Below are 26,065 nucleotides of genomic sequence, written 5' to 3' on the forward strand. Positions count from 1 at the left end.
TACCAGCTAACATCATAGTGTACCTTTTAGCCAATAGCGATGGCAGATTTAAATTCCAACGTAGTGCAGAGTTTTTACCTGACAACGGCGCAACACTGACAGTTTTAGGCAGAATATGTAAATTTTAACTAAGATGCACTAAAGTGCCAAATTATTGATGACTTGTCTACAGCATGACTAGATGCTCATTTATATAGTTTATCTGCACAAAAAGTAGATTTGGGGGTGGCATGCTCTTTAAAGACATCATGACTGGTGAAAATGAAGAATTAGTATACTATTTGAAAAAAATCTTTAGTTTTTTAGGAGAAACTGCAGCTCATGCTTTGTATGTATGTGGTTAATGTTTCGCATTTGGTGTAAAAGTATCACTAACTTTCAGAAAAATAATTCCAAGTCAAGCATGGTAGTGGTAGTGCGATGGTCTGCGTCTGCTCTGCTTCTTCAGGACCTGGACATCTTGCTGTATTTGATGGAACCATCGATGCTGCCCTTTAGCAGAAATCCTAATGGAAAATATGTGACATTTGACCTTAAACCAGCCTTTGATCTTTGGAAAGCCCTCCACTGTGGATGAAATAAAACAGTTGTGTAAAGAAAAGTTGGACAAGACTCTGCAGTGAAGAGAGACTCATTACTAATCATCAGCAACACATGATTTAAGTTGTTTGAGTGTTAAGAGTGTTACGTTTGGGTATTAAAATCTCATTAACATTGTGCCAGGTGGGTTTGTGTAGATTTTATCTGAATTAATAATAACTAAATAAATAAATACTAATTAGAAAACTACATTTTTTATTTATTCACGTTATCTTCGTCCATTTTAAATATTTTTGTTGATCTGAAACCTTTAAGTGTGACGTAAATGGAAAAACTATCTGTAGGGCAGCTATTGCTTTTTTTGTATGTAGTTATTCATCCTGGCCTTCAGGGGGCAGTAACAGTATAAAGTATTTATTTTTCTTTACTCTTTAATCAACACTTAAACTAATGATTCCTGCGTGATTTTAGTAAATCAATAGAAAATGTGTTTCACAACCTAAAAACTCTTTGTGTTGCTTTTCATTGATGTAAAACCCGTGAAATAAAAGAAAAGCTGCTCGGACAACGGACCCTGCACCGGAAGCCCGCTCCGGCTGTGGCTACGTGTAATTTTTGGGGAATGGCAGATAGAAAAAATAACCCTTCTAACATCAATGCTAATTTATTGTTCAGCGCTGAACCGGAGTTTAACTTCAGTTTGCCTTTTCTGCCAGTGAGTCAGGCCACTGGTCCGGCGGTGTTGTCAGGAGGTGAGTTCAAGGAGGGACTGAGAAAATGTCCTGAAATATAAGCGAGTTTGTTAGCTTGCTAAGTTAGCCTGCCCTCTGGGCTTCATTCCGCTGTTATTATTTGGATGTTAAATGGATTAAACAGAAAAGAAATTAAAAGGTAAACATCGCGCTTTATTTGCTGGTTACTCTTTTTTTGTTTACAGTAATGTAACCTGCTCAGGTTGTCAAATGTTTGTTTCGCTTAAAGATTTTTTCTTTCATTTGTTGAGATTGTTATTCGGAGAAATGTAGTTTTGAGGTTTTTATTGTAGATTATGTTGTCATTCTTTCAGTTTGTCTGATTCGTACGTTTTAAAAGTTCATAAAGGTGGATATTATTGTTCAAAATTTGAAAATTTCCCCCTTCTCATGTCTGTCATTAATCAGATGATTCCACTGATGTTGGAGAAGAAGACAGTTTCCTGGGTCAGACTTCTAGAAATGGACCGCCAGCCTCTACATTTAGCTACTTTTCTAGCCCCATAACCACCTCTGACCCATTTGCATCTATTGGTCAGTCACCATGCCCACCACCAGTGGTGCCTTCTGCTGCCCAAACAACACATGGGCCAGTTTCTGTACCCAACAGCTTCAGCGGGGCTTCACCACCATCTGTGAACGCCCAAATAAGCCCTCCTCCTGCAGCATTTGGTAGCACTGTTTACCAAAGTCCAGTGGGGAGTCACACTCCACCTCGTACTACGATGACCCCTCCACCTCCTCACATGCAGCAGCAGAGTCATAACCCGTACCGACACACGCCCACCAGCAGCAGAGCCAGTCCATACATTCCAGCTCCAGAGATCCTGCCACCAACACACACACCTCAGCACAACCCCTACTCTCTCAACTCCCCGCCACAGATGTTACCTCCCCCAGGGCCTGCGTTTATGAAGGTAGAGAAAGCTGACTGAGTTTGTCCTGTAGTTTATAAAAGGATTTGAATGGATACAGTAGTTAACATATGTCCCCCCTTTTCAGCCTCCTCCTACGCATATTCAAGCACCTCCAGCTCCACCCACCACTACTGGAGCTATGGTTCCTGCAGGTCCGATGCTGCACAATTACAATGTCTATGAACCCGTTCAGCCTCATTGGTTCTACTGCAAGCAAGTAGAATCCAAAAACGTCTGGCTTCCTTTCAGCATTATCGACTCCCTTCAACTAGAGGAAACGTATAACTCAGGTAAAAGCGTTGTTGTTTATTTATCAATTTAGTTCTTGAGCAATTTCACTGAGAAATGTTTAATATTTTAAACTTTATTTTTTGAATGTGGTCGGTCACTCTTGAGTTTCACATGCAGGTTGAAGGTGAAAGTAGTCTTCCACCCCTGTTTCCTGCATTAGTCGCCGATAGAAAATAGACAGGGAAACACTCAGATTTGAAAAGGCTGACAAATCTACGTCACGCTGACAATTAACATTCATGGACTCAACCATCTTTGCTCACAACGGGGAGGCAGTTGTTGGTTTTGTGTCCAGGAGAGAGCAGAGAACATCTCTGCTAGTAGAAGCTAACTGGTAGCATTAGCAACTCCACCACACAGCAGAACTCCTCCAGGCTTGTGTTATTTGTAGAGATAAAATGTAAAACATCAACATCGCAAAAGCAAACTGAGTCAGTGGTAGTCATGTAGCTGTTAGCCAATCAGAGGAAAGATGTCCAAATATCAGGAAATAAGACTCCCAAGTCTTGTCGTCTTCTGCTCCCCTCTGCTCTGGCTCACTTCTACTTCCTGAAACGGGAGCGCCAGAGCTTTTTTTTTCTTAGAGTTTGACTCACAAGGGCATTCGTTTAAACTAGAGACCGCTTTAAATGTGTTGTGGAAAAAACAAACTTTTGAGGTCTTTTGATATAAACGATCTTTTAAAATTGTCATTGTTCCAGTTCAACCAGACCCAGAGAACGTGATCGTACGCACAGATGGAGGGCGTTATGATGTGCAGCTTTATGACCGCACACGGACTTCAGTGTACTGGGAGGAGGACCCTACGGAGGTCCGCCGCTGCAGCTGGTTCTACAAAGGGGACACGGATAGTCGCTTTGTCCCGTACTCGGAGGAGTTCAGCGACAAGCTGGAGGTTTGTCCAGATTTAGTCAGAAACTTTCCAGATCTGCTTCGCTAAGGGCAGTGTGTTAAATCTGGTGCGTTGATTTGCTGGCGCTCTGGTTTCTAGTTAATCGGCAAATACAAAGCTGATATTTTATTCTATTAAAATCATTCGTTAATGTTTTACCTTCAGGCAGAATATAAGAAAGCTGTGTCTACTAACCAGTGGCATCGGAGGTTGGAGTTTCCCTCAGGAGAAACTATCGTCATGCACAATCCAAAGGTTTGATTTTCATAACTTTATTTATTCATTCATTCATTTAAAGCTGAAAAAGAAGATTTATTATTATATTTATTATTTTTAGGTGATAGTGCAGTTTCAGCCCTCCTCCCAACCAGATGAGTGGGGCACCACTCCGGATGGTCAGAGCAGGCCCAGAGTCGTGAAGAGAGGGATTGATGACGACCATGATGAAGTGCCTGATGGTAGTTTTTCATTTCCTCAAGTCACCTAAAATTATAAAAAAATTAATAGAGGTATGCATCAAAAGTACTAGAAGTTCTGGTCATTGGAATCAGTTTTACAAAATCAAATCTAATTAGATGCATTTAGTTTGTTAGGAGACATCAGGACGGTGGAATTTATCGCATCTATATTTAAATGTCAAACCAATAAATAAAAAAAACCCGACTTGGTCACATTCGTCTTTGCAGTCGTGCTCTTGTTTGGCCTTTTTAATCAAGCAGACTTCCACCTACAGCGTGTGAGCTGAGATTTCCGAATCACGGTCAAAACGCAGCAGAAATAACTTCCTGGTTTTGATTTTCGAATACATTTTTTTTTTGCCTTGGAAAATAAATTGAGATAAATGTTTATATTCTCTGTTTATTTTAAGGAACATTTATTTATTTATCTAATTTTTAATGTTAATCAGGAAAAGACCCGTTTTCTGGTTTAATTTTTTTTACGTTTATTTCTAGGGATGTAAGAAAATATTTGTATAGCAATATATTGTGATATTTATTCTAGCAATATGATATCGATTATCAAAAGCCTTGTATCTAATTTTTGGAAGAATTTACATGCAAACATTTGTGCATTTTCCTTTTCTTTTGGTGCAATTCTAACACTGGCCGCTAGTTGGCAGCAGTGTGCAGTGGGGTTTGTGTCCACCATTGAAATGTAAATCCCTCTATTGTGGTTCAGATACCTCATGCTAATCATGTTATGCATCAGTTTAAACTGTTTATTGAAATTTCCTACAACAAATTCAGTCTAAAAAAATTGCTAATATCGTCTGACTGAATGTATCGCAATATATCGTCATAATTTCACCAATACACATTCCCAATTGAAAAGCCGTTGGCCGTCCGGTACAATGACCTTGTTCTATCTGCTTTTTTGATTTACTGAAAAGATGAATTATATCCACAAGGAAGGAAGTTTTATTTAGAGAAGATCTACGCCAAAGTCCTCACAAAGTTCCTAAACCCTTTAGAAACTGTTGGAGTGTCATAAAAAGCAGTGTTGCGTCTGTCTACAGGTACCGACTCAGTGGCCTAGTGGTAGAGTGTCCGCCCTGAGATCGGGAGATCAGGGGTTCGATTCCTGGTCGGGTCATACCAAAGACTTATCCCGGGTTTCCACGGGAGCCGTCAGCAGCACGTTACTGCAGCAGCACGTCTTGCTCGCGTAAACTGCTGCTTGGCCCTTCCCACGAGACGCGAATCAGCAGGGGAGCAGCGGTCACCGACAGAGCACGAAGTCTCACAAGTGACTTCGTCAGTAAACACAACAACAAGCAGGAGAAAACTACAACATGGCTCCAAAATGTTTGTGTTTTTATGTTCTGTCCGTTTTATAATCGCCAATACGGACCTGAAAAACAAAGGAGACCGCTAGCTAGGTGATAACTTCTCACGGGGCCGCACAGTTAGTAACCTTTTTTAAAGTAAAGCGACCGGAAGGCAGTACGTTCTTTATTCTGAAAATCTCGGGAGCTTCTCTCCATTTCCGCGTCCGATTTCCTGTGTTTCCTTCCCCAAAAATGTCGAACTTGACCCGTTTCAGAGGCGTCGCGCGTAGGAAATAGAACCGGCGCGTAAAGGCCGCGACATGCTGCTCCTGAGACGCGGCCGACTCGCGCTGCTGACGGCTGCCGACGGCTCCTGTGGAAAAGGTTCTGTTGACCACAGCCGTTCCTATCAGCAGCTATGACGTGCTGCTGCAGTAACGTGCTGCTGACGGCTGCTGTGGAAAGCCGGGGTTAGAAAAAATGGGACCCAATGCCTCCCTGCTTGACACTCAGCATTAAGGGGTTGGATTGGGGGGTTAAACCACCAAATAGTTCCCGAGCGCGGCTTGTCTGCAGCTCACCGCTCCCCCAGGGGATGGGTCAAATGCAGAGAATAAATTTCACCACACACCTGTGTGTGACGACTAAATGGGACTTTAATCTTTAATCTTTAGTCTACTCCACTAAAATCCTTACCCAGACTTTTTGACATCATGTAGTTTTTTTTTTAATTTTCAAGTTTCACATCATGTTGAGTCTTTGTGCAGTTGAAGATTGAAGCTAGAGGCCTCGCCTCTGTCAGTGCGCCCCGGGGCAGCTGTGGCTACATCGTAGCTCATCCCCACCAGTGTGTGAATGTGTGTGAATGGATGAATGAGACACTGTAGAGTAAAGCACTTTGGAGTCCTTACTCTGAGAGGCACTATACAAGTGCGGGTCATTTATCATTGAGAGAAGAAGTTATGCATGCAACCTTTGTTCCAGGTGAGCTCCCCAAAGTGGATCATCTGGTATTCATGGTCCATGGGATCGGTCCGGTGTGCGACCTGAGGTTCAGGAGCATGATCGAGTGCGGTGAGTGCCGTGTAGTTTGTTGGTGAACTCTCCACCAATGTTCATTCACCCGAGTAAAAGATCATCTGGTGGTGTTGCAGTGGATGACTTTCGTAGTGTGTCGCTGAAGCTCTTGCACAGCCACTTTAAGAAACCGCTGGACGACCTCGCCGTTAGCCGGGTGGAGTTTCTGCCCGTCCAGTGGTACTCGGCTCTGCATGGAGATGCCACGGGGGTGGACAGGTGAGAGGAGACCCGCTCGTTTTTCAACATCTGTTGCTTCCTATCAACTCTAACATGCTGGATGTGTCTGCTCAGGTAGAACTACCACATCAAAGCATCTGATGTTTATCTGGTATTGTTTATGTTTATGTATTTAGCAGACGCTTTTGTCCAAAGCGACTTACAAGTGATAATCGGCATGTTGCCCTTGAGGCTAACAACAACAATAACAACAATAACTTGACATCTGTCATGGAGAGGAAGGAACAAAGGAGTGGACAGTAGAGAGGGGGGACGGGTGCAGGGAGGGTGCTAGTTTAGAAGATGCTCTCTGAAGAGCAGGCTCTTCAGGAGTTTCTTGAAAGTCAAAAAGGAAGCCGCTGTTCTGGTAGTGCTTGACCGGAGCGGCCGGGCCGGGACGTAAGCCTTTGCAAGAGGATGCAGGTAGATGGGAGCCGTACCATCTCGGACTTTGTATGCTAGTGTTAGCAATTTGAATTTGATGCGTGCAGCTAGCGGTAGCCAGTGGAGCTCAATGAACAGAGGGGGTGACTAGGGATGGGTACCTTTGACATTTGAATCGATTTGGTACTAATTCTCGGTACCTACGAATCGATACCGGTACTTAACGGTACCAATTTTCGATACTTTTGAGTGTTTATTATTTTAATTCTCTTTTATAATTAAATATATATTTTTCTCAATATATAACCATATTTGATAAATATCACGATAAATAACATACAACTGTTTGTATTTTAACATCGTCCTTGTAGTTTTATAAGCTGATAATTAAACTGAAGCAAACTTCTTTACTGTGAACTAAATTTACTGAGTATCTTCATTCCTTTTACCGTCTTTTTTCATTTGATTTTTCCTACTGGGAAGTTAGAATTTCCAAGGAGAAAGCGAACGCATCATTAGCTGATAACAACGGTGGCAATGGAAGCTAACATATCAAGCTAACTTTATCTTAAACAGTTTATTTAACTGCTGGAGCAGATTAAAACGATGATGCTACACTTAGATCGTTGTAAAGTGAAGCCAAACTTTAGAGCGCGTTCATGTTCTTCTAGTCGGAAATTCGGAATTCAGAGGAGAAAGCGAACGCACCATTAGCGAAACGGAAGCTAACATATCAAGCTAACGTTATCTTAAACATTTTATTTACCTACCGGAGCAGCTTAAGATGAGGATGTCTCACTTAGATCGTTGTCGCTGGTTTCATCATCACCCAGTTACCCATCACATTTAGTGAAGTGGACCCAAGCTTTAGCGTGCGTTCTCTCTACCATGCTGCTCTGTTTACAACTGGTTCGCAGCGAGCAACGACATAACGCCCTTGCGCATGCGCAGCTGTCTTGGCAAGTTCTCGTTATGAAGGACGGGCACCGGAACGAGGCACCGTTTCAAATGACGTGAATCGGTGCTCGGTCGGTACTATGGAATTCGGTCGGTACCTTAAAAAGTACCGAATTCGGTACCCATCCCTAGCCGGGTGACGTGTGCTCTTTTTGGCTGATTGAAGACCAGACGTGCCGCTGCGTTCTGGACCATTTGAAGAGGTCTCACAGTACAGCCTGGAAGACCAGTTAGAAGGGTGTTGCAGTAATCGAGGCGGTAGATGACAGTAGATTGCACCAGGAGCTGGGTGGCATGTTGTGTTAGGTATGGTCTGATCTTTCGTATGTTATACAGCGCAAAGCGGCATGAACGAGCAACAGAAGCAACATGATCTTTAAAGGTCAGGTGTTCATCAATCACAACACCCAGATTTTGAACTGCCTTTGAAGGAGCCAGAGATAGGAAGTCATTTTGGATTGAGATATTGTGCTGTATGGATGGTTTTGCTGGGATGACAAGTAGTTCAGTTTTAGACAGGTTGAGTTGGAGATGGTGGGATTTCATCCATTTTGATATGTCAGAGAGACAGTTTGATATTTGTGCAGAGACAGTGTGGTCGTCCAGTGGAAATGACAGATAAAGCTGGGTGTCGTCTGCATAGCAGTGGTAGGAGAAGCCATGTGATCGAATGATCTCACCCAGTGAGGTGGTGTATATGGCAAAGAGAAGAGGTCCTAGTACAGAGCCCTGGGGGACTCCTGTGGCAAGATGGTGCACGGTAGAGGATTGTCCAAGCCAAGATACACTGAATGATCGTCCTGTGAGGTACGATTCAAACCAGGCGTGTGCTTTCTCTGTGATGCCCATGCTAGAGAGTGTGGACAAAAGGAAGCCATGGTTGACAGTGTCAAATGCAGCCGATAAGTCGAGCAGGATAAGCACTGAGGATTTTCCTGTCGCTCTAGCTTCTTTTAAGGATTCCGTCACTGCTAACAGAGCAGTTCCAGTGGAGTGGCCCTTTTTGAACCCAGATTGGTAAGGGTCAAGCAGACAGTTCTGTGAGAGGTATTCTGTGATCTGCTTGAAAGCCACCCTTTCAATGATTTTGGACAGAAAAGGGAGGAGAGAGATAGGTCGGTAGTTCTCCACATGATTTGGAGGAAGAGATGGTTTTTTAGCAGCGGTTTAACCTGAGCATGCTTGAGAGAGGTGGGAAATGTACCGGATGTCAGTGAAGCGTTGATCACATGTGTGACTGCTGCGGCTACTGTAGGAGCAATAGCTTGGAGCAGCTTAGTCGGAATGGGGTCCAGTGGGCATGTAGTAGGGCGGCTGCACGTGAGAAGCTTGGACACACAGTTCTCAGTGACAGGGGAAAAAGAGGAAAATGAAGCAGTAGGGCCTGAGATGGTTGGGCTAGATGGAGTTTGTGGTAGCGAATGTTCAGGAGTGGCCAGTTGAGTAAACTGTTTGCTTATAGCTGCCACTTTGTCAGTGAAGAATGAGGCAAATGTGTCAGCTGATAGGTTGTTGGTAGGAGGTGGAGACGGAGGGTTGAGCAGAGTTTTGAATGTTGAAAATAGTTTCTGAGAGTCAGTAGAGCTGAGAATTTTGTCAGTGTAGAAAGCTTTCTTTGCATCAGTGATGCTGGCAGAGGATGAGGACAGTAATTCCTGAAATTTCAATTGATCACCGGGATCTTTTGTATCTCCTGCTGAGGAAATAAAGGTAGGGTGGGTGTTCTGGAAATAGCTGTTCCAGTAAGCGTCATTTAAAAGGAAAGAAAGTCCAACCCCCTTTCTACAGGCCCCTCCCCCTCAAGCCAGGCCTCCAGGCTTCCGACCGACTCCTTCAGGAATTTTCTGGACCCTCCTCACTAGGAGCTAGATCGGAGATCCAGCCAAGAGGAGGGTCAGCCAATACAGCCCCCACAACATCCAGAGCCTTAAGGAAATCTGGGCGGATCTCATCCACCCCCGGAGCCTTGCCACAGAGGAGCTTTTTAACCACCTCAGAGACCTCAGCACCAGAGATTTGAGAGGCCAACCCAAAGTCCCCAGACTCTGCTTCCTCACTGGAAGACATGTTGGTGGGATTGAGGAGGTCTTCGAAGTTTTCTGCCCACCGATCCACAACGTCCTGAGTAGAGGTCAGCAGCACACCGTCCCCACTATAGATAATGTTGGTAGTGCACTGCTTTCCCCCCAGAGGCGCCGGATGGTGGACCAGAATCTCCTCGAAGCCGTACGGAAGTTTTGCTCCATGGTCTCACCGAACTCCTCCCATGCCCGGGTTTTTGCCTTGGCGACCACCCGAGCCGCGTTCCGCTTGGACTCCCGGTACCCGTCAGCTGCCTCTGGAGTCCCACGGGCCAAAAAGACCTGATGGGACTCTTTCTTCAGCTTGACAGCATCCCTAACCGCCGGTGTCCACCAGCGGGTTCGGGGGTTGCCACCATGACAGGCACCGACGATCCTGCGACCACAGCTCCGGTCGGCCGCCTCAACAATGGAGGCATGGAACAGGGTCCATTCAGACTCAATGTCCCCCGCCTCCCCCGGAACATTTTGGAAGTTCTGTCGGAGGTGGGAATCGAAGCTCCTTCTAACGGGAGACTCTGCCAGACGTTCCCAGCAGACTCTCACAATACGTTTGGGCCTGCCTGGTCTGACCAGCATCCTCCCCCACCATCTGAGCCAACTCACCACCAGGTAGTGGTCAGTTGACAGCTCCGCCCCCCTCTTCACCCGAGTGTCCAAGACATGCGGCCGCAGGTCAGATGAAACAGATTTTATGTCGAGTAATAACACTGATTCTTCTTGGATGTATGAAACCTTTAGCATATCTCTTTATTATCTAAACAAAAATGTGTTCTAATGAAACCATAGAAATCCAAACAGGTTAGAAAACAACAACCTCGGTTTAATGAACGATTCGGGATGAAATCCTAATCTAGATTTTTGTTTGCTTTTTAGGAGAATAAAGAAGATCACCTTGCCCAGCACTGGGCGTCTACGTCACTTTACAAACGAGACTTTGTTAGACGTTCTTTTCTACAACAGTCCCACCTACTGCCAAACCATCATGGACACGGTTGCTTTAGAGATGAATCGACTTCACGATCTGTTTATGAGGAGGAACCCAGATTATAGAGGGGGAATATCGGTAGCCGGACACAGTTTGGGTATTAAAACTGTGTCTTCTACACTACAAATATAAGTTTTTCTCTCCACTTTCTAAGTTACATCTTCATGTATTTATTCTTTGTAACTTGCAGGCTCCCTGATTCTATTCGACCTGCTTTCTAATCAGAAGACTGCCTCTTCAGCGCCGGTCCTGCCAAACATACCCACAACTAATGGAGACGCCAAACAGGTCGGGCACAAAAGCAGCTTTCTGTTCAACGTTCAATGACCAGTCCTACTAGGTGGACTAAAGTACGGAATAAATACCATCAGAATAGGTCAGAATAAGACCCAGCTCTTGGTTTAATTCAGTCTGATTTGAGGTCGGAGCTTTGCGATGACCCTTCTACGGTGAGGAGGTGGTCTGTTTGTTTATAGTGCTTCAACACGATGACTCCGTGTATGCAGTAAGTTTGAGCTGAACGCCTCCCCCGTAGTCAGGTTTGTGTTGCATTCTGGGAGGCAGGAGGACACACAAACATCAGCAGCTGCTGGCTAGCTCCTAACTCGCTGAAAAGGAAGTGATGCTCATGTGGAGAGTCAACAAGATCAGTTACCAGACTGAAATTTGGGTAATGACCAGAACTATCAGCTTTGACTTATAAAAATACTCGAGTAAAAAAAAAAAGTTGAAGAACAGCCCTGGGAGGCAGTGTTAGTGTGTTATCATCTAGCTCCGGATCAGAATACACAACCTTCCTGCCCAGGTTGCCCCGCCCCCAGACAATCTGACGAACCAGCATAGCCACACCTGGTTTGTAATGAAATTCTGTCTGTATGAAAAGAAACCAAACCACAGGAAAAATAAGAAACTACAAAATTATGAACTGATTCAGACTCGAGGAATCGAACTACAGGTATGGAAACGCCCCTAACAGTGGTAGCTGTGATTTATGTATGTCGGTGATTAACCACACCATGATGCCACCACTGCCATGCTTGACTATTGGTTCAGTGTTTTTGGTCTGAAAGTCGCACCTCAGCAAGCACGTTATTTTATTGTGCTTTTCTAAAAGCAATACACGTTGAACCACAGTCATTATCAATGTAACGATTAAATTTACATATTATTTAATCAACCATAAAATGTGAGATTCCATAGGAACTATGAAATCAATCTTACGGACCTTTGGATAATTTAAACCAGAAGATTGGAACTTTTTATTGCAGGGATTATGTAACCGCTTTGTATTAACTCGGGGACAAAAGAGTCAAGTTTTAAAAGTTTAAATATTTATTACTAAACAAATTAAAACTAGACTAACTTTAAACACTAAATGTATGGTGTAACTAAGGTGACATAACACTGAGGATGGTGTAGTGTGGAATGTTGTTCAGAACCAGCAAATCTGGAGAAACGATTAGTTCTGATGGGAGTGAAGGTGATGTCTTCGCGCTAAGCTTTTGGTTTGGAGATTTATAACACAATGAGACGCCATCCCGTCGGCCTACGTACCCTTTGCGGAAGTCTCTGTTAGATCAGGAATGTCGAGGTCCAGCTTGACCTCCTCTGGCACCGAAGCCGGTAGGAAAAGCAGCGGATGCCGACTCAAACCAGTCTTGACAGTTTTATTGGCATCTAATGGGCTATTCCCATCTGTACCGGGTCGGCCCGGGCCGGGTAGCGTAGGTTGTTTACATATCTGGGTGGCCTGGTATCTTTCCGGGCCAACCAAGGCTCATTCTCGGCCCTCTTCTCGAGCGGGTCTGCTTCAGGCCGACCAGGGCCAACACACCCACTGCTGACAGCAAATTCACACCTTCCATTAGAGCAAGCCTCTGATTGGTGGGTAGAATCAGCCCACATGGGCTTAAGGCAAGGATGTGTGGAATCAACCGGGCCAGGCTGGGGCCGACTGGGGCTACCCGGCCCGGGCCGACCCGGTACAGATGGGAATGGCCCATAACAAGACCCACAACGGGGTCGTGATGGTTCAGCTTTTATTCTGAAAGGAACCGTTGCAGCAGGTGGAACAGCAACAGATTTTATCCAGCTTGTCGGTTCTTTCGGCTGAAGAGGAAAGTTACGGATTGGCCACTCCGACAACTTCTCTAGAACGCTTTGAACTGAAGTTAAGATGATGTGGGCATAGTTTTACACTTCAAATGTTTTGGTTTATGGTCGAATGAAAAGATGACAGGTTTACCAAGCACCACCAAAACCACGCCTCGCGTCAGATCTGGAAGGCTCTGATTGGATCAGTAAAAGCAGTGTGTGATGTGGCTTAACGCTTTCGTGTGATCAGTCTCTAGTGGAAATATTTAAAGGTACATTACTTATATTCTGTAGGATTATAATATCAAGTAACTAATATTTTCATTTCACAGATTGGTTCACGTTTTATTATTGGCTAACACTTTGTTTGATTAGCTTATTAAAAATAGAGTTCTTTGATTTATTAAAAGAAAGAGTTCTTTGTCTTCATTCTTCTGTTGGGCTGGAAAGGAAAACAGTTTAGAAAAGGGCAAAGCACGCGCGGCCTTGACCCATCTTTGAAGATTAGGTCAGAAACTTCTGGTTTTGCTTTGAGCAGAGCAAACCAGAGCCGTATGGTGCGGTATGGAAGCCAAAATTAAGACTACTGCCCAGCAGCAGGAGGCTATATAAATTCCGAAGCAAACTACCGACCTAAGTGATGATAAACTGGCGCCGGTAACTGAGAGGCTGGCGCTGCTTACTGAGGAATAGCACCTTTACCGGCGTTACTTCTAGATACGCTAGGGACTAGCAGCCCTCGGCTGGTCATTGACTGGTTCACACACTCCCTCTGCTGTCTATTAGCATGGATAGGCTAGCGTTAGCCTGGACGGGCTGGTGTTAGCATTGGAGAGGCTAGCCATTAGCGTGCCTAGGCTGGCCACTAGCTGGATTTCCTACCTCTTCGACGGACCATTAGCATGGATAGGCTGGCGTTAGCATCGGAGAGACTAGCCATTAGCGTGCCTAGGCAATCCACTAGCTGGATTTCCTACCCCCTTGACGGACCTTAAGCATGGATAGGCTGGCATTAGCATCGGAGAGGCTAGCCATTAGCATGTCTCAGAGAGTCACTAGTCAACTAGTGGCCAGCCTAGGCACGCTAATGGCTAGCCTCTCCAATGCTAAAACCAGCCCGTCCAGGCTAACGCTAGCCTATCCATGCTAATAGACAGCAGAGGGAGTGTGTGAACCAGTCAATGACCAGCTGAGGGCTGCTAGTCCCTAGCGTATCTAGTAATAACGCCGGTAAAGGTGCTATTTCTCAGTAAGCAGCGCCAGCCTCTCAGTTACCGGCGCCAGCTTATCATTAATCAGGTCGGTAGTTTGCTTCAGAATTTATATAGCCTCCTGCTGCTGGGCAGTAGTCTTAATGTTGGCTTCCATACCGCGCCGTAGAGCAGGGCCTTTTAGGCCAGAAATGGACGCTACATCAAACCGCTCTCATTCAGCTTAGTCAAATATAACACTCGTTTTAAAATAATCAGTTCAAAAATCAGAAGTCTGCTCCTGTGTCTTTAGTTGAATGTTGCTGATTTTATTTTTCAGTTCATATATTAAATATACGTCTTCTGTCTCACGTTAGCCGGCAGCTCCTGTGATGGAGCCAAACAACGCCGTTGCCTCCCCCGCTGTGGAGGAGCAGATGAAGGAAGAGGAGGAGGTGTTTGAGGATCTCGCAGTGATGCTCCAACATCTGGGCCTCTCCGAGTACAAAAGCACCTTTGATCAAGAGAAGATTGACATAGAATCTTTTGTGAGCTTTCAGTCGTGTTTTTGTCACTTTAATTTCCTGAAGACGTTTATCTGATTAATCCCCTTTAACATACGCCCAGCTCATGTGCACGGTGGAGGACCTGAAGGAGATGGGCATCCCACTGGGTCCCAGGAAGAAAATAGCCAAGTTTGTTAAAGAAAGACTGAATCGACAGGCGAGTTTGTTTCCGTACCTTTGATGAAACGGGCGACGAGCCACATGCTTGATTCATTATTTTTATGGCTTCTACAGGCTGCAGCTCAGGAGAAGAAAGCCAAAGAGGACAGTCAGGTTGTTGTGGCGCCTCCACCAGCTGCTGATCCGACCACCAAGAAGCTTCCCGTGGGGAATACCGTCTCCTCCATTCACGTCGACTACAATTATTTTGAAGTTGGTACTGGACAGGTAAGACAACTTTAGATCGTTGGTGTGGGTGCGTGATGCCCTAGAAACAAACACATTTTTCTACGTCTTGTCATTTATTTCTCGTGTTGCCGGTAAACTTTGATCGTGTGTGAAGCGAGTAAATTCTGAGAGAAAACTAAATCGGATGAGAGAAATGAGCTTTTGTCCGGCAAACGATGGTCTTCCTCTGTACTTTGATGTGTCAAAGCAGAAATCCAGAGTTTTTTTCTGAGGGCACCACCCAGCGTCCAAAAAAAATGTTCAAGTTGATCGTTCAGGCACTTTTCAGCAAATGTAGTCCGTGGTCTTTTCTTTACTTTTTCCTGTCCTCAAGTAGAAGCAGGCAGTCAGGATGTTCTGTGGCGGTTTTAGCCTCTCTGTGATTCGCCGCATCATTGTAAACGGCTTGACGACGACGCTTAAACAAGGCACCTTTGCAGACGTGCACACATGCTTGTGATTGACATCTGTCAGCTGATGTCTAATGCTATTGGTTAATGCTGAATGGTGGTCAAGTAAAATGACATGGGGCTCTATGGGATGGGGGGGCGGGCTTAGCAAAACAAATTGGGTTATCACAGTACAGAGGAAGACTGTCATAGATTTCTCTGGGTTAGGGACGAGCTTCTGCCTCAAGTGGAGCACTTCAAGCATCCCAGGGTCTTCTTGACAGATAAAAGAAAGATGGAGTGGGGGATCGACACAGATCGGTGCAGCGTCTGCAGTGATGCGGGTGTTGTACCGGTCTTTTGTGGTGGAGAGAGAGCTGAGCCGGAAGGCTACGTTCTACGTTCCTACCCTCACCTATGGTCATGAGCTTTGGGTGGTGACCAAAAGAACGAGACTGCGGGTACAAGCGGCTGTAATGAGTTTCCTCCACAGGGTGGCTGGGCTCTCCCTTGCAGATGGTGAGAATCTCGGTCATCCGGAAGAAGCTTAGAGTAGACCCGCTGCTCCTCCACGTCAAGAGGAGCCAGTTGAGGTGGCTCCGGCATCTGGTCCGGACGCCTCCCTGGTGAGGTTTTCTGGGCACGTCTAACTAGTGATGTGTCTGATGTGTCGAGGCTTCCAAGCGTGTGTCGGGTATTCAGGAAGATTTTTTGTGAAGCACGCATCGAGGCTTGTGTTGATTACGTAAGCAGTGACGTTTGAGGCCTCGTTTGCAGTCCGTACCACGTGACCGATTCAGGAACTGGCTCGCCGGTTTGCGCCGAAGGGGCAGCCAAACACTGCTGATCCCCACATTGTGCTTTGGAAACCCTTCCCTTTCTCTTTTGGACCAGAGAGTATATTAAAAGGACCGTTAAAGACGATATTAAGAATATATTTCCATCATAAGCATTTATTTAGTCAGTTTAAAGTTTTACTTGAATCGTCCACGTGATGGCGCCATAGAGCAAATGAATCATCACGGTGCCTCGAATCAAGAGTCGACCAGTTGGATGGAAACTTCATCTCTCCATCACCACGTCCAACCGGGAGCAGATCTAAAAGCACAGCTGGAGGGACCGTGTGTCTCTAAGCTGCCCAGGAAACACCTTGGGATTCCACCGGAAGAGCTGGCCCAGTTGGCTGGGGACTGGGAGGTCCGGGCCTCTCTGCTTAGGCCGCAACCCGGCTCCAGATAAGGAGGAAAATGGATGGAAGGATATCTGGTAGTTTGAGATTTTTGCCAAACCTTTTATTGAACGTTGATGTTCCTCGTTTCCCTCTGTGCAGGTTTCAGTGGCCTACCGTTCACTGGATTTCAAGCCAGACAGTTTCTTTGCTTTGGGTTCTCCCATCGGCATGTTTCTGACGGTCCGTGGGCTGGAGAAGATCGAGGAGACCTACCAGCTGCCCACATGCAAGGGGTTTTTCAACATCTACCATCCGGTGTGTATCTGGTTTAGCGTTAGTTCTGCTGCTGTTTGAACTCTGCTCTGATTTAGTGTTTCTAACAGAACGATACCATCTAGCTAAAAAGTCAAATTTGAAGCTGGCGGACGCCGACTCACTTCATCCACCATTAATCATCTGTTTTAGCTGGATCCGGTGGCGTACAGGATCGAGCCCCTGATAGTGCCAGACCTGGACCTGAAGCCTGTTTTGATCCCACACCACAAAGGAAGGAAGAGGCTTCACCTCGGTAGGAAGTGTCCGATCTTTGTTTTCTGGAGAAAAAGACATTTTCTGAACCTTTGTTGTTTCAGAGCTGAAGGAGAGTCTCTCCAGAATGGGCTCAGACTTGAAGCAGGGTTTCATCAGCTCCCTGAGGAGCGCCTGGCAGACGCTCAACGAGTTCGCCCGGGCTCACACCTCGTCCGCTCTGCAGGCAGAGTTGGCCATCGTGGCCAATCAAATCGCAGAGGAGGAGAAGCACGTGCAAGAGGGTGAGTTTCCCCGAGATCCGAGACTCTTTAGTTTTGTGGGTTTACAAACTCTCTCTCTCGCTGTAGAGCATAAAATCCAAGAAATCCACGAGCCTCCCAAAGAAGAGGAGCCTCAGGTGAAGATTGGGATGTTAAATGGAGGGAATCGGATCGACTACGTGCTGCAGGAGAAGCCCATCGAGAGCTTCAACGAGTATCTGTTCGCCCTTCAGAGTCACCTCTGCTACTGGTACACATCTTTCTTTTGGTGACTATGCAGACGTTTAAACTCTGGTGCAGATGAAGTGTCGTTTACTGGGATGGAAATGATCTTTCCTCCTGTTTGCCTTTGAAGAATCGGGTGTTGCGTGCTTCTGCAGTCCCGCTGCTGATTCCTGTTTTGTTTGTTTTCTAGGCAATCTGAAGACACGACTCTTCTTATTCTTAAAGAAATCTACAAAACGATGGGGATCCATCCGGAACAGATGGCTCATTAACGCACGAGTCATGTTTCCACCGATTTTCATCATCTAGGGACTAGTTCTGTGTGCACAGATGAATTATACAATTGGTGTTGAAGTAAGAAATGAGCGAGTTGAGATTTCATTTTGTAGCTAAAACATAGAACCTGTCAAGTTTATAAAAGTTATCAGCAGATCAAAGGTTACTGGAACTAACAGCATAGGAAGAGTCTCTTTATTTATGGCCAGAATGTCATAATAAATCATCTCCTTGCTTGTTTTTCTGAGCCAGCTTTGATTTCTGCATATTGCTGAGAGGAAGACGTGTTTTTTGCCAGTAGAGCTGGCGGACCTCAACACACTGTACAAAAGCGGGAGAATTCGCAAATAAAACAGATTGTACACAACAGTGATGCCGTATTTGTCAGAAAACAAGTCACCTTTTAACGTCCTAGTCAACATGTCACTTTAGAGACTTCAACGTAACGCAAGAAGCATTATTTACTATTTACAAGTGTGACTGGAACACCGGCTTTCAGGAGAATACTTCTGAGGGCGATGCTCTCTGGGCATAGGTGTTATTAGCTATGTTAGCACTGCATGCTATAAGCTGACCGTTGCTTCAGCTTTCTAAACTATTTCAACATTTTTCCTGTTAAACTCACAAAGTCATGAAACGGAATAAAAATGACCTAATGACGTCACAAAAACCGCACAAGTCTCCCTTTATAAAAATCACTTGACGGAACAAAACACGTCCCAAGAAAACCTCCAGTTTCACGCAAACGAAAGACCCATCAGTGGACAAACTGCTACTTCTCTTCATTCTTCCACTCGATAAATACCTCGGCTAGAATTTGAAAAGCCCGTCCCGACACTGACACCCTTCTGGAAGTGAACATCCTCCCAAACAGCTGAGATTCTGGCATCAAGTTCACATTTTTAACCGTTGAAGAAACCAGCACCGGTGTTCCCACGGTTAAAACCTGCATGCTTTAAGGAACAAGACTGGTTTCTTTCATTTCTAAATCTTCCTTCAATTTAAACAGCTAACTGGATCATGTCTGCAGCAAAAATTGGTTCTAACAAAGTTTCACGTTCCTCATTTTCGTACATTCACTCGTCTACAGCTGTGCAGCAAAACGCAGCGGGATCCGTGCAAACATGTTCTCACGGTGGCGCCTTCACGCCAGCAGCTGCCTCAGTCCTCGGTTTTGCTCTGAGTCTTGAAGGCCTGCTTGCGGAGATGAGTCTCGATCTCCTCTCGGAAAACCAGCATTCCCAGGTGAGAGTGGGAGGCCTCGTTCATGGCTTTGGACTGGATGCACATGCGGTACTGCTCCGGCGTCAGCTCGTCCGCACATCGCTTCTCGTGCCACAGGTGGAACAGACTGGACACCGGAGTCCGGGTCACGATCAGGTCGCTCCGGAGATACTTCCTGTACAAGTGGACGTCTTCCACACCCCAACCTTTGACCTCCAGATCAAACCCCCCTGCAGAAAATGGGGGGGGGGGGGGGGGGAATCTAATTTCCTGAAAATGTTGATGTAGAAGAAAACTTCAGTAAATTAAATTCTTACCAATATTCAGGAAATCTGAGCGATACTGACACGTCATCCCAAATCCAAAGTCTCTCCAAAATCCAGCATCTTTTTTGTGAATCTTCAAAAGAAAATATATATAAATCAGACACAAAAATCTGAATTATTTATCCAGCAACAATCAGGTCTCTACATGAAAACCTGAGGGGTTTTCCTGGATGATTCCTGTTGATGAGTTTTCTGTTCAGGAAATGGGTGAATCTTTAAGTCTGTTACCATGGCAACACTGAAAAATCCCTGGGTTTCTACTCATCCCTTCCTACATGGGTGACCATTTTTTAAAACGATCTGACTGACAAAAGCAAAATTAATTTTGAGATTGTTGAACCTCCTTTGGATTGTTGGTTTGTTGTTTATTAGTTTTATTTTATTTAAAATATGAAACTATCAAAAAAGTTTTTTTGCCGTTCTCAAAACTGTTGGCCAGTGGCGCAACTATGAGGTGGCTAGGGGGGCCATGGCCACTCCTGGAAAGTAGTTCAACCCCCCCCCCCCCTTGATGAATCACATTCAAAATAATAAAAACTATACATTAATCTTTAATCAAGACATGAATGTTAAAACCAATGAATGTATTTTATTGATTTGATAAATAAAATTGAAAATTTGTTTGTAGCCGAGGCTAAAAAAAGTATTAATCCCAGTAATTTCCAGAATTTGATTAAACTGATCTTTTCCTAAGGTTGTTGCATTTTTCCCACACAAAGTTCAACAAAACAATGTTGATTAAGGTGTGAGTGTGAGAGAGAGATAAAATATTTTTTTAAAAACCCGACCGGAGCGGAGGCAGTGACCGACTCAGCACGAGCCGTTTTCAGCTCTGTCTTGTCAAATGCACCACGTACGTTACGAAAAAAGTAACTTTAAATATTAAATCGAAAAAGAGGCGAGCTGAAGAAAACCTAGGGAGTTCTGAAGAAACGTGAGCAACTGTGTGTGTGGGCCGAACTGAGCTCCCTCTTTCGCTCGTTGGCTTCTTCGATACGGTCTTCCCAAGGGACTGCTGCAGAGTTTTGTGTGTAGAGAAGGGCGGGCGCTCTATGTGACTGGCCAATCACAGAGCGTGAAAGCAGTCAGTTACCCAATGAGGATTTTTCTTCAGAACAATTACAGATATTTACGAGTTTTACTCGTTTCATGCTAGTATTCGTCAAAAATGCTTTATGCGTACCGGATAGGCTCATCCCTAGCTGTAACCACCCTGCCCTGCCTCCTCCTCCTTGCTGCCTGCCGGCTGTGATCACAAGCAACAACAGAGTGGTTCCCGCTGCTTCTTCGGGAAACAGCGCAAATTTTTTTTCTTTTTTTTTTTTAAATCCATAAAACGGGATCTTGTAGGCATGACGCCAGGATTTCAGCCGTGGCGGGCCGCCACGGCTACGCCTATGTCAGAGAAACACTGCATTTCTTTTTGATCTGAAACGTTTGTATTTCTCAGCTTAAAGATGAGGGTTAGGGTGGACGCGTAAGACTTGTTTTTTTTATTGAAAATGAACGAAGGAACAATGCAATGAACAGCTACAGGCTAAACTTTCAGATTTACCACAGGGACCCATTTGGTGTGCCACCCCAAAATGTTTACTGGCCCCCCCATTAAATTTTTCGGGCGCACCACTGCATGTTCAACCAACCATACTTAGAACCTTGTGTCTGATATTCATGAGTATCTTCATTAATTGCTAACAGTTGTGAAACATACCAACGCAATTATAAACAGGAGTGTTGCTATTTACGGTTTTCAGTGTAGAAACAGCAGGTGAAGCTGGAAGTTGGGCTCACATTCATGTGAAGCGGCCCTGGTTGGGTCACAAGAACGTTTCATTTCTTACCAACTGGAGTTCAATAGGCGGAGCCAGCTCCAAACTTCCATAAACGATGGCAGGATTATACAGGCTGAACACCACCGGGTAAAATACTTTCTTGTCTGCAAAACAAAGTCAAGCAAAATGATGTGAAAACAACGACGTTACCAAAACGAGAGAAAAACAATCGGATCCATGCCTACTTGGTGCAGTGTGCAGACGACAGGTGTTAAGGAAGTCCAACGTAAAGCGAATATCTACGTCACAGAAAAACATCAGCACGTCGCCTTTGTTCCACGTGTGGGCTCCGATATCCAAGCCTCGACCTCGGGAGAACTCCTCGTCCACCGGGATGAGGGTGTAATTGGAGAAACTCTCCTCCCTGTGGAACAACACACCTCGTGTCTATGGATTATAAACGTCTAAATGTGAGAGGAGCACCAAGAACCGACCTCGACATTTTGTCCAAAGATGATCGGACCTCCTGCAGACCTTCGTGGCCAAAATAAACCACCGTGAGATGAACCTGTCTGTCCTGTTGCACGCACACCTCTCTGAAAAGCAGGTCATTTCAAAATGGCACACTAATAAAAACCAGACTGATGTAAAACCTGAAAGGCAGCAGAACAACGTGATGGGTCATGTCTCCCCAACAGAAATTAGTGATTCAGCCTCACCTGAAGTTGTGCAAGAACTGTGAGAAAGTTTCAACTCTGCCCGCCAGAGGCACAATGATGTTGATGGTCATTCCTGAAGTTTCCACGGATGTGCTCCTGACTTTCATGACGGGACCGAACGGCCGGAAGAGCGTGACGTGGCGGAAACTGCTGGAATCCTCCTTGGAGAAAAACAGCTCGTAAAGCGTCCCTTTATCTCGCTCCGTCCTGTACAATCCTGAGGAACAGAAAAACGACGGAGTGAAGCACAGGCGACGCAGGAGATGCTGCAGGTCTTACCTTCTGTGAAGTGACCGTCTGTGTAGGTCTTCCTCTGCATGGCCATGTCCTCCTCCACACCATCCTCCTCATCAGGGTTGTTGATGATGTCCAGCGCAGCCTCAATGACCTCCACCAGCTCATCCCTGCGGTCTTTGCGGACCGGCTTCTCCTCCGGGTGCCGCGTCAGTCCCATCTCCAGCTGGTAGACCTTAGACGAGGTGAAACTCTCAAAGGGCACCAGAGCGTACTCGCTTGGCAGGCGTGCTCCCGTGTTGACCTCAGCCTTGTCGATCTGAGAGTGCAGGTACTCCAGCAGGTCTCCTGGCTCTTGGTCTTTGTTCTCCCCCAGACCCTGCACCCCCGGAGGCTCCTTCTTCTCCTGCATCAGCTTCAGCTTCTCACTCATCTCCTGGAGCTCCTGCTTGAGCTGGGCAATCTGCCGCTTGAGGCTGGAAGCACGGCTAAGGTGGCGCTCCTCATGTTCCTGCAGCAGAGCCTGGTAGTACTCCTTCCCGTAGGTCTCCCCCGCTAAGCCAGGCAGGACCAGGCTGACGTCTGCAGGTGGAGTGCACTCCAGCAGGTACATGAAGAGCAGCAACACCAGCAGCAGGAGGAGGCCCAGGAAGAGCCAGCGAACCCGGCCTTGGAACAGTAACCCCCGCCTGGGCATCACGTCCACATAAAACCTAAACCCAGCAAGGATGTCTGCATTCCCCGTTTCCTCTGCTTACATCACTCACTAAATGTTCCCACATAGCTTTTCAGCAACATCAAAATGCATAAATCTGGTTTCTTGTGTTCAAACGTTGGTTCTACCTGTGGAAAATACAGAAAATATTAATATATATGAGACAAAAAAATAAACCTGCAAGAGCTTTCAGACAAAAAAAAAAAAAAAAAACAGGAAGAGAGCAATATTTTATATCATGATGCAAACCTTTAGTTTGAAGTCAGCCTGCCTGCCAATTTCATTATGATTTCCTCAAAAACCTTTCAAAGAATCTCCAGCTTCCAGAAAAAAAATCTCGATTTGAAGGTTTAGTCCAGAAAAGCAGAGAACAGGAGGGGTTAGCTGCACCTGGAGAGCTAGCAGCACCCCCAAACAACGGCTCAGGAGAAAACCCCGGTGGTTCCACCAGCGAGTTTACACAAACTACACTTCCGGTTCACCTGGCTCCTCTTCAAAATAAAACACCCGCAAAGTGGTGAAAGAAAGAAAAAGATCTTTTAAATAGCGCCTGTCAAGATAAAATCACGAGGCGCTTCACGAAAACAAAATGTAAAAACTACTCGATTAAAATATGTTCAAAATGAGAAGAAATAGAACTTGTGATTAAATAAATGTAAGGAAAGGGAAATCAGTGGATCCCGGGAATGGTGGAATAAGAACAGGATAAGGAGCGGGTGGTGATGATGGTCACAACAAAGCCTGAACAGGTGAGTCGTCAGCTGCTTTTTAAGGGAGACCACTGAGTCCACTGATCTCAGGCTCAGGGGGAGAGATCCAGAGTCTGGGGGCCACAGCAGCAGATGATCCGTCACCTTTGGCCTTTAGCCTGGTGCTGCACAACCAGAGGGTGGGTGAGACAAGAGGTTCACCATAGATATTGGGTGTTACAACATATTTATTTATTGGTCATTTTCTTGTTTTTAACAAATTGTTTTTGTTGAACTAAAAAACTAAGTTGTGATTCAATATAGATTAGGTATAATTTTCTGTCATCACTTATGTTGTGAATTGGTGTTATATCAATTATTTGGCTTGAAATAAACAGTATATTTGTGTGCAAAGCCTTTTCAAATTTTCATATTTTTCTACCAGTAACCAAACACGAACATAACCATTTAAAACACTTAATAGTCTATTTGTTAATTTTAAAAGTAAAAAAAAAATGTTTTTCAATTTGTTTTAAAATAGAAATGATTCCCCCATACTCTGTAAAAAAAAAGTATCTAATAGTGATTCAAAAACAACTGGTTTATAAAACCTTGGACGAGAGGTGAAGCAGCTAAACGTGTCAGATGTGATGAGAGGTAAAGAGTTTCAGCAAGAATGAGATAAAAGGTGTGTGTAAACGACAGCCTGAGACCAGCCATGCGATAAGCTCTGGAGACACTGTCCATGAGGAAGGGGCAGGAGGCAGATGTGGAGGTTGCAAAGTTCAAGATGTTCAGGACCTCTTTGAGAGTAACAAGGACAAATAGGATCAGGAATGAGTCCATCAGATGGACAGCGCATGTTAGATGTTTAGGAGATAAAGTCAAGAGAGGCCAGACTGAGATGGTTAGGACATTTCCAAAAAGAGACGATGATTCAGGTCGAATGCCGAGGTTGGAGCCACCAGTCAGGAGGATGAGAGGAAGAACAAAAACGAGATTCATGGATGTGGTGAGAAAGGACAAAACAATTATTTGGAGGGTGGAGGACAAAACCCAACTCTGATGGAGCAGGTAGAAGTTTTCACCCTTGTAAAAAAAATTAAATCAAGGAAAATAGATGTATATTAAACTTTACAAACATTTGACAGACCCCAAAAGAAAGTCTTACAAAAACGGTTTGAATTCCTAATTAATCTCAGAAAATATTTTACACATTTAAACTGCTCACAAAAAGACACGATAAAACGTCTACATTTATTTTGAAAAAAGCTACACCGGATGTGGCCCCGACGCTTCTGCAGCTACTTTAGCAGCGTTTCAGGGCTTCGCGGCGATGCGTTCTGTTGTTTTGTGCCGACAAACGGCTCATTTCGCAGCAGTAGTGATGATTAAAGCGTTACCCACCTTGTTATGTCGGTGTCCATTTGTTCTCGCGGCCACAGCTCCGGCTGCGGTTTAGCGGAAGCACAGCGACGCCGGACAACTCCTGATAAACGCCACGGAGCACAGAGAAAAGAGTAGGTGTTTGCCTACTTCCGGTCAGCGAGGAACCAATCAGATTTCTAATCTGTCCTGTGACGCAAACAAACACGCCGCCTCTCCTGATTCATAATAAAAGAAAGAAAGAAAGAAAGAAAGAAAGAAAGAAAATGATCTTTTATATAGCGCCTCTCAAGAAAAAAATCAAGAGGTGCTTCACAAAAACAATTTAAAATATAATTTTTTTCAAATGATTAAAAATGTGTTTTGAACATAGGTTTTAAATGACAAAAGAAAATAAAAATTTGTAAGAAAATGTAAGTAAAGGGAGAGAGAGAAAGAATAGGAAAGAGGGAAATCAGTGGATGGGGGGAAAGGCGGGATAAGAGCAGAACAAGGAGAGGGTGGTGAAGGTCACACCAAAGCCTGAACAGGTGAGTCTTCAGCTGCTTTTAAAGGAGTCCACTGATCTCAGGCTCAGGGGGAGAGAGGTCCAGAGTCTGGGGGCCACAGCAGCAGATGATCTGTCACCTTTGACCTTTAGCCTGGTGCTGCACAACCAGTAGGCTTTGATCACTGGACCTCAGGGACCTGCTGGGGGTGTAGGGACTAAGAAGATCACCAATGTAAGATGGTGCTTGTCCATGTAAGGCCCTATAGACCAGAACCAGGATCTTGAAATGAACCCTGAAGTTGACTGGCAGCCAGTGAAGCTGGAGGAGAAGTGGGGTGATGTGGGTGTGTTTGGAGGACTTGGTCAGAAGCCGAGCACAGGCGTTCTGAACCACCTGTAGACGGTTCAGGGAGGTTCTGCTCAGACACGTGAAAAGAGAGTTACAGTAGTCTAAGCGTGAGGAGATGAAGGTGTGGAGAACTGTCTCAAGTTCAGAGCGGGACAGAATGGGACTCAGCTTAGCAACGTTCCTGAGATGGAAGAAGGAAGAGCCAA

General features: G+C 45.1%; 2 protein-coding genes across 4 annotated transcripts; one reads left to right on the forward strand and one right to left on the reverse strand.

The window, feature by feature from the left end:
- Positions 1 to 1,083: 1,083 nt before the first annotated feature.
- Positions 1,084 to 18,324, forward strand: sec23ip (SEC23 interacting protein). Of its 2 annotated transcripts, XM_015943843.3 has the most exons (18): positions 1,086 to 1,292; positions 1,701 to 2,209; positions 2,295 to 2,499; positions 3,202 to 3,395; positions 3,558 to 3,647; positions 3,730 to 3,850; positions 6,145 to 6,234; positions 6,315 to 6,456; positions 10,755 to 10,963; positions 11,057 to 11,154; positions 14,528 to 14,698; positions 14,778 to 14,873; positions 14,951 to 15,103; positions 16,823 to 16,978; positions 17,129 to 17,231; positions 17,296 to 17,475; positions 17,542 to 17,704; positions 17,870 to 18,324. In XM_015943843.3, exons 1-18 carry the CDS (start codon positions 1,163 to 1,165, stop codon positions 17,949 to 17,951), a joined length of 2,892 nt encoding a protein of 963 aa, XP_015799329.1. In that variant the 5' UTR covers positions 1,086 to 1,162; the 3' UTR covers positions 17,952 to 18,324. The 2 variants fall into 2 exon arrangements, with proteins under 2 accessions (XP_054605848.1, XP_015799329.1); XM_054749873.2 differs by having other exon boundaries at positions 1,084 to 1,292; positions 17,296 to 17,704.
- Positions 18,325 to 18,909: 585 nt separating this feature from the next.
- On the reverse strand, positions 18,910 to 25,176 carry csgalnact2 (chondroitin sulfate N-acetylgalactosaminyltransferase 2). 2 transcript variants are annotated; one of them, XM_015943844.3, is made up of 8 exons: positions 25,042 to 25,176; positions 22,276 to 23,073; positions 21,997 to 22,213; positions 21,772 to 21,873; positions 21,523 to 21,701; positions 21,347 to 21,441; positions 19,497 to 19,578; positions 18,910 to 19,409 (listed from the first exon to the last, which is right to left on the reverse strand). In XM_015943844.3, the coding sequence occupies exons 2-8, from the start codon at positions 22,925 to 22,927 to the stop codon at positions 19,117 to 19,119; spliced, it is 1,620 nt and encodes a 539-aa protein (XP_015799330.1). In that variant the 5' UTR covers positions 22,928 to 23,073; positions 25,042 to 25,176; the 3' UTR covers positions 18,910 to 19,116. The 2 variants fall into 2 exon arrangements, with proteins under 2 accessions (XP_015799330.1, XP_015799331.1); XM_015943845.3 differs by lacking the exon at positions 25,042 to 25,176 and adding an exon at positions 23,195 to 23,356.
- Positions 25,177 to 26,065: the final 889 nt, after the last annotated feature.

Source organism: Nothobranchius furzeri, chromosome 12 (genome assembly GCF_043380555.1).
Source record: "Nothobranchius furzeri strain GRZ-AD chromosome 12, NfurGRZ-RIMD1, whole genome shotgun sequence".
Taxonomy (NCBI): Eukaryota; Metazoa; Chordata; class Actinopteri; order Cyprinodontiformes; family Nothobranchiidae; genus Nothobranchius; species Nothobranchius furzeri.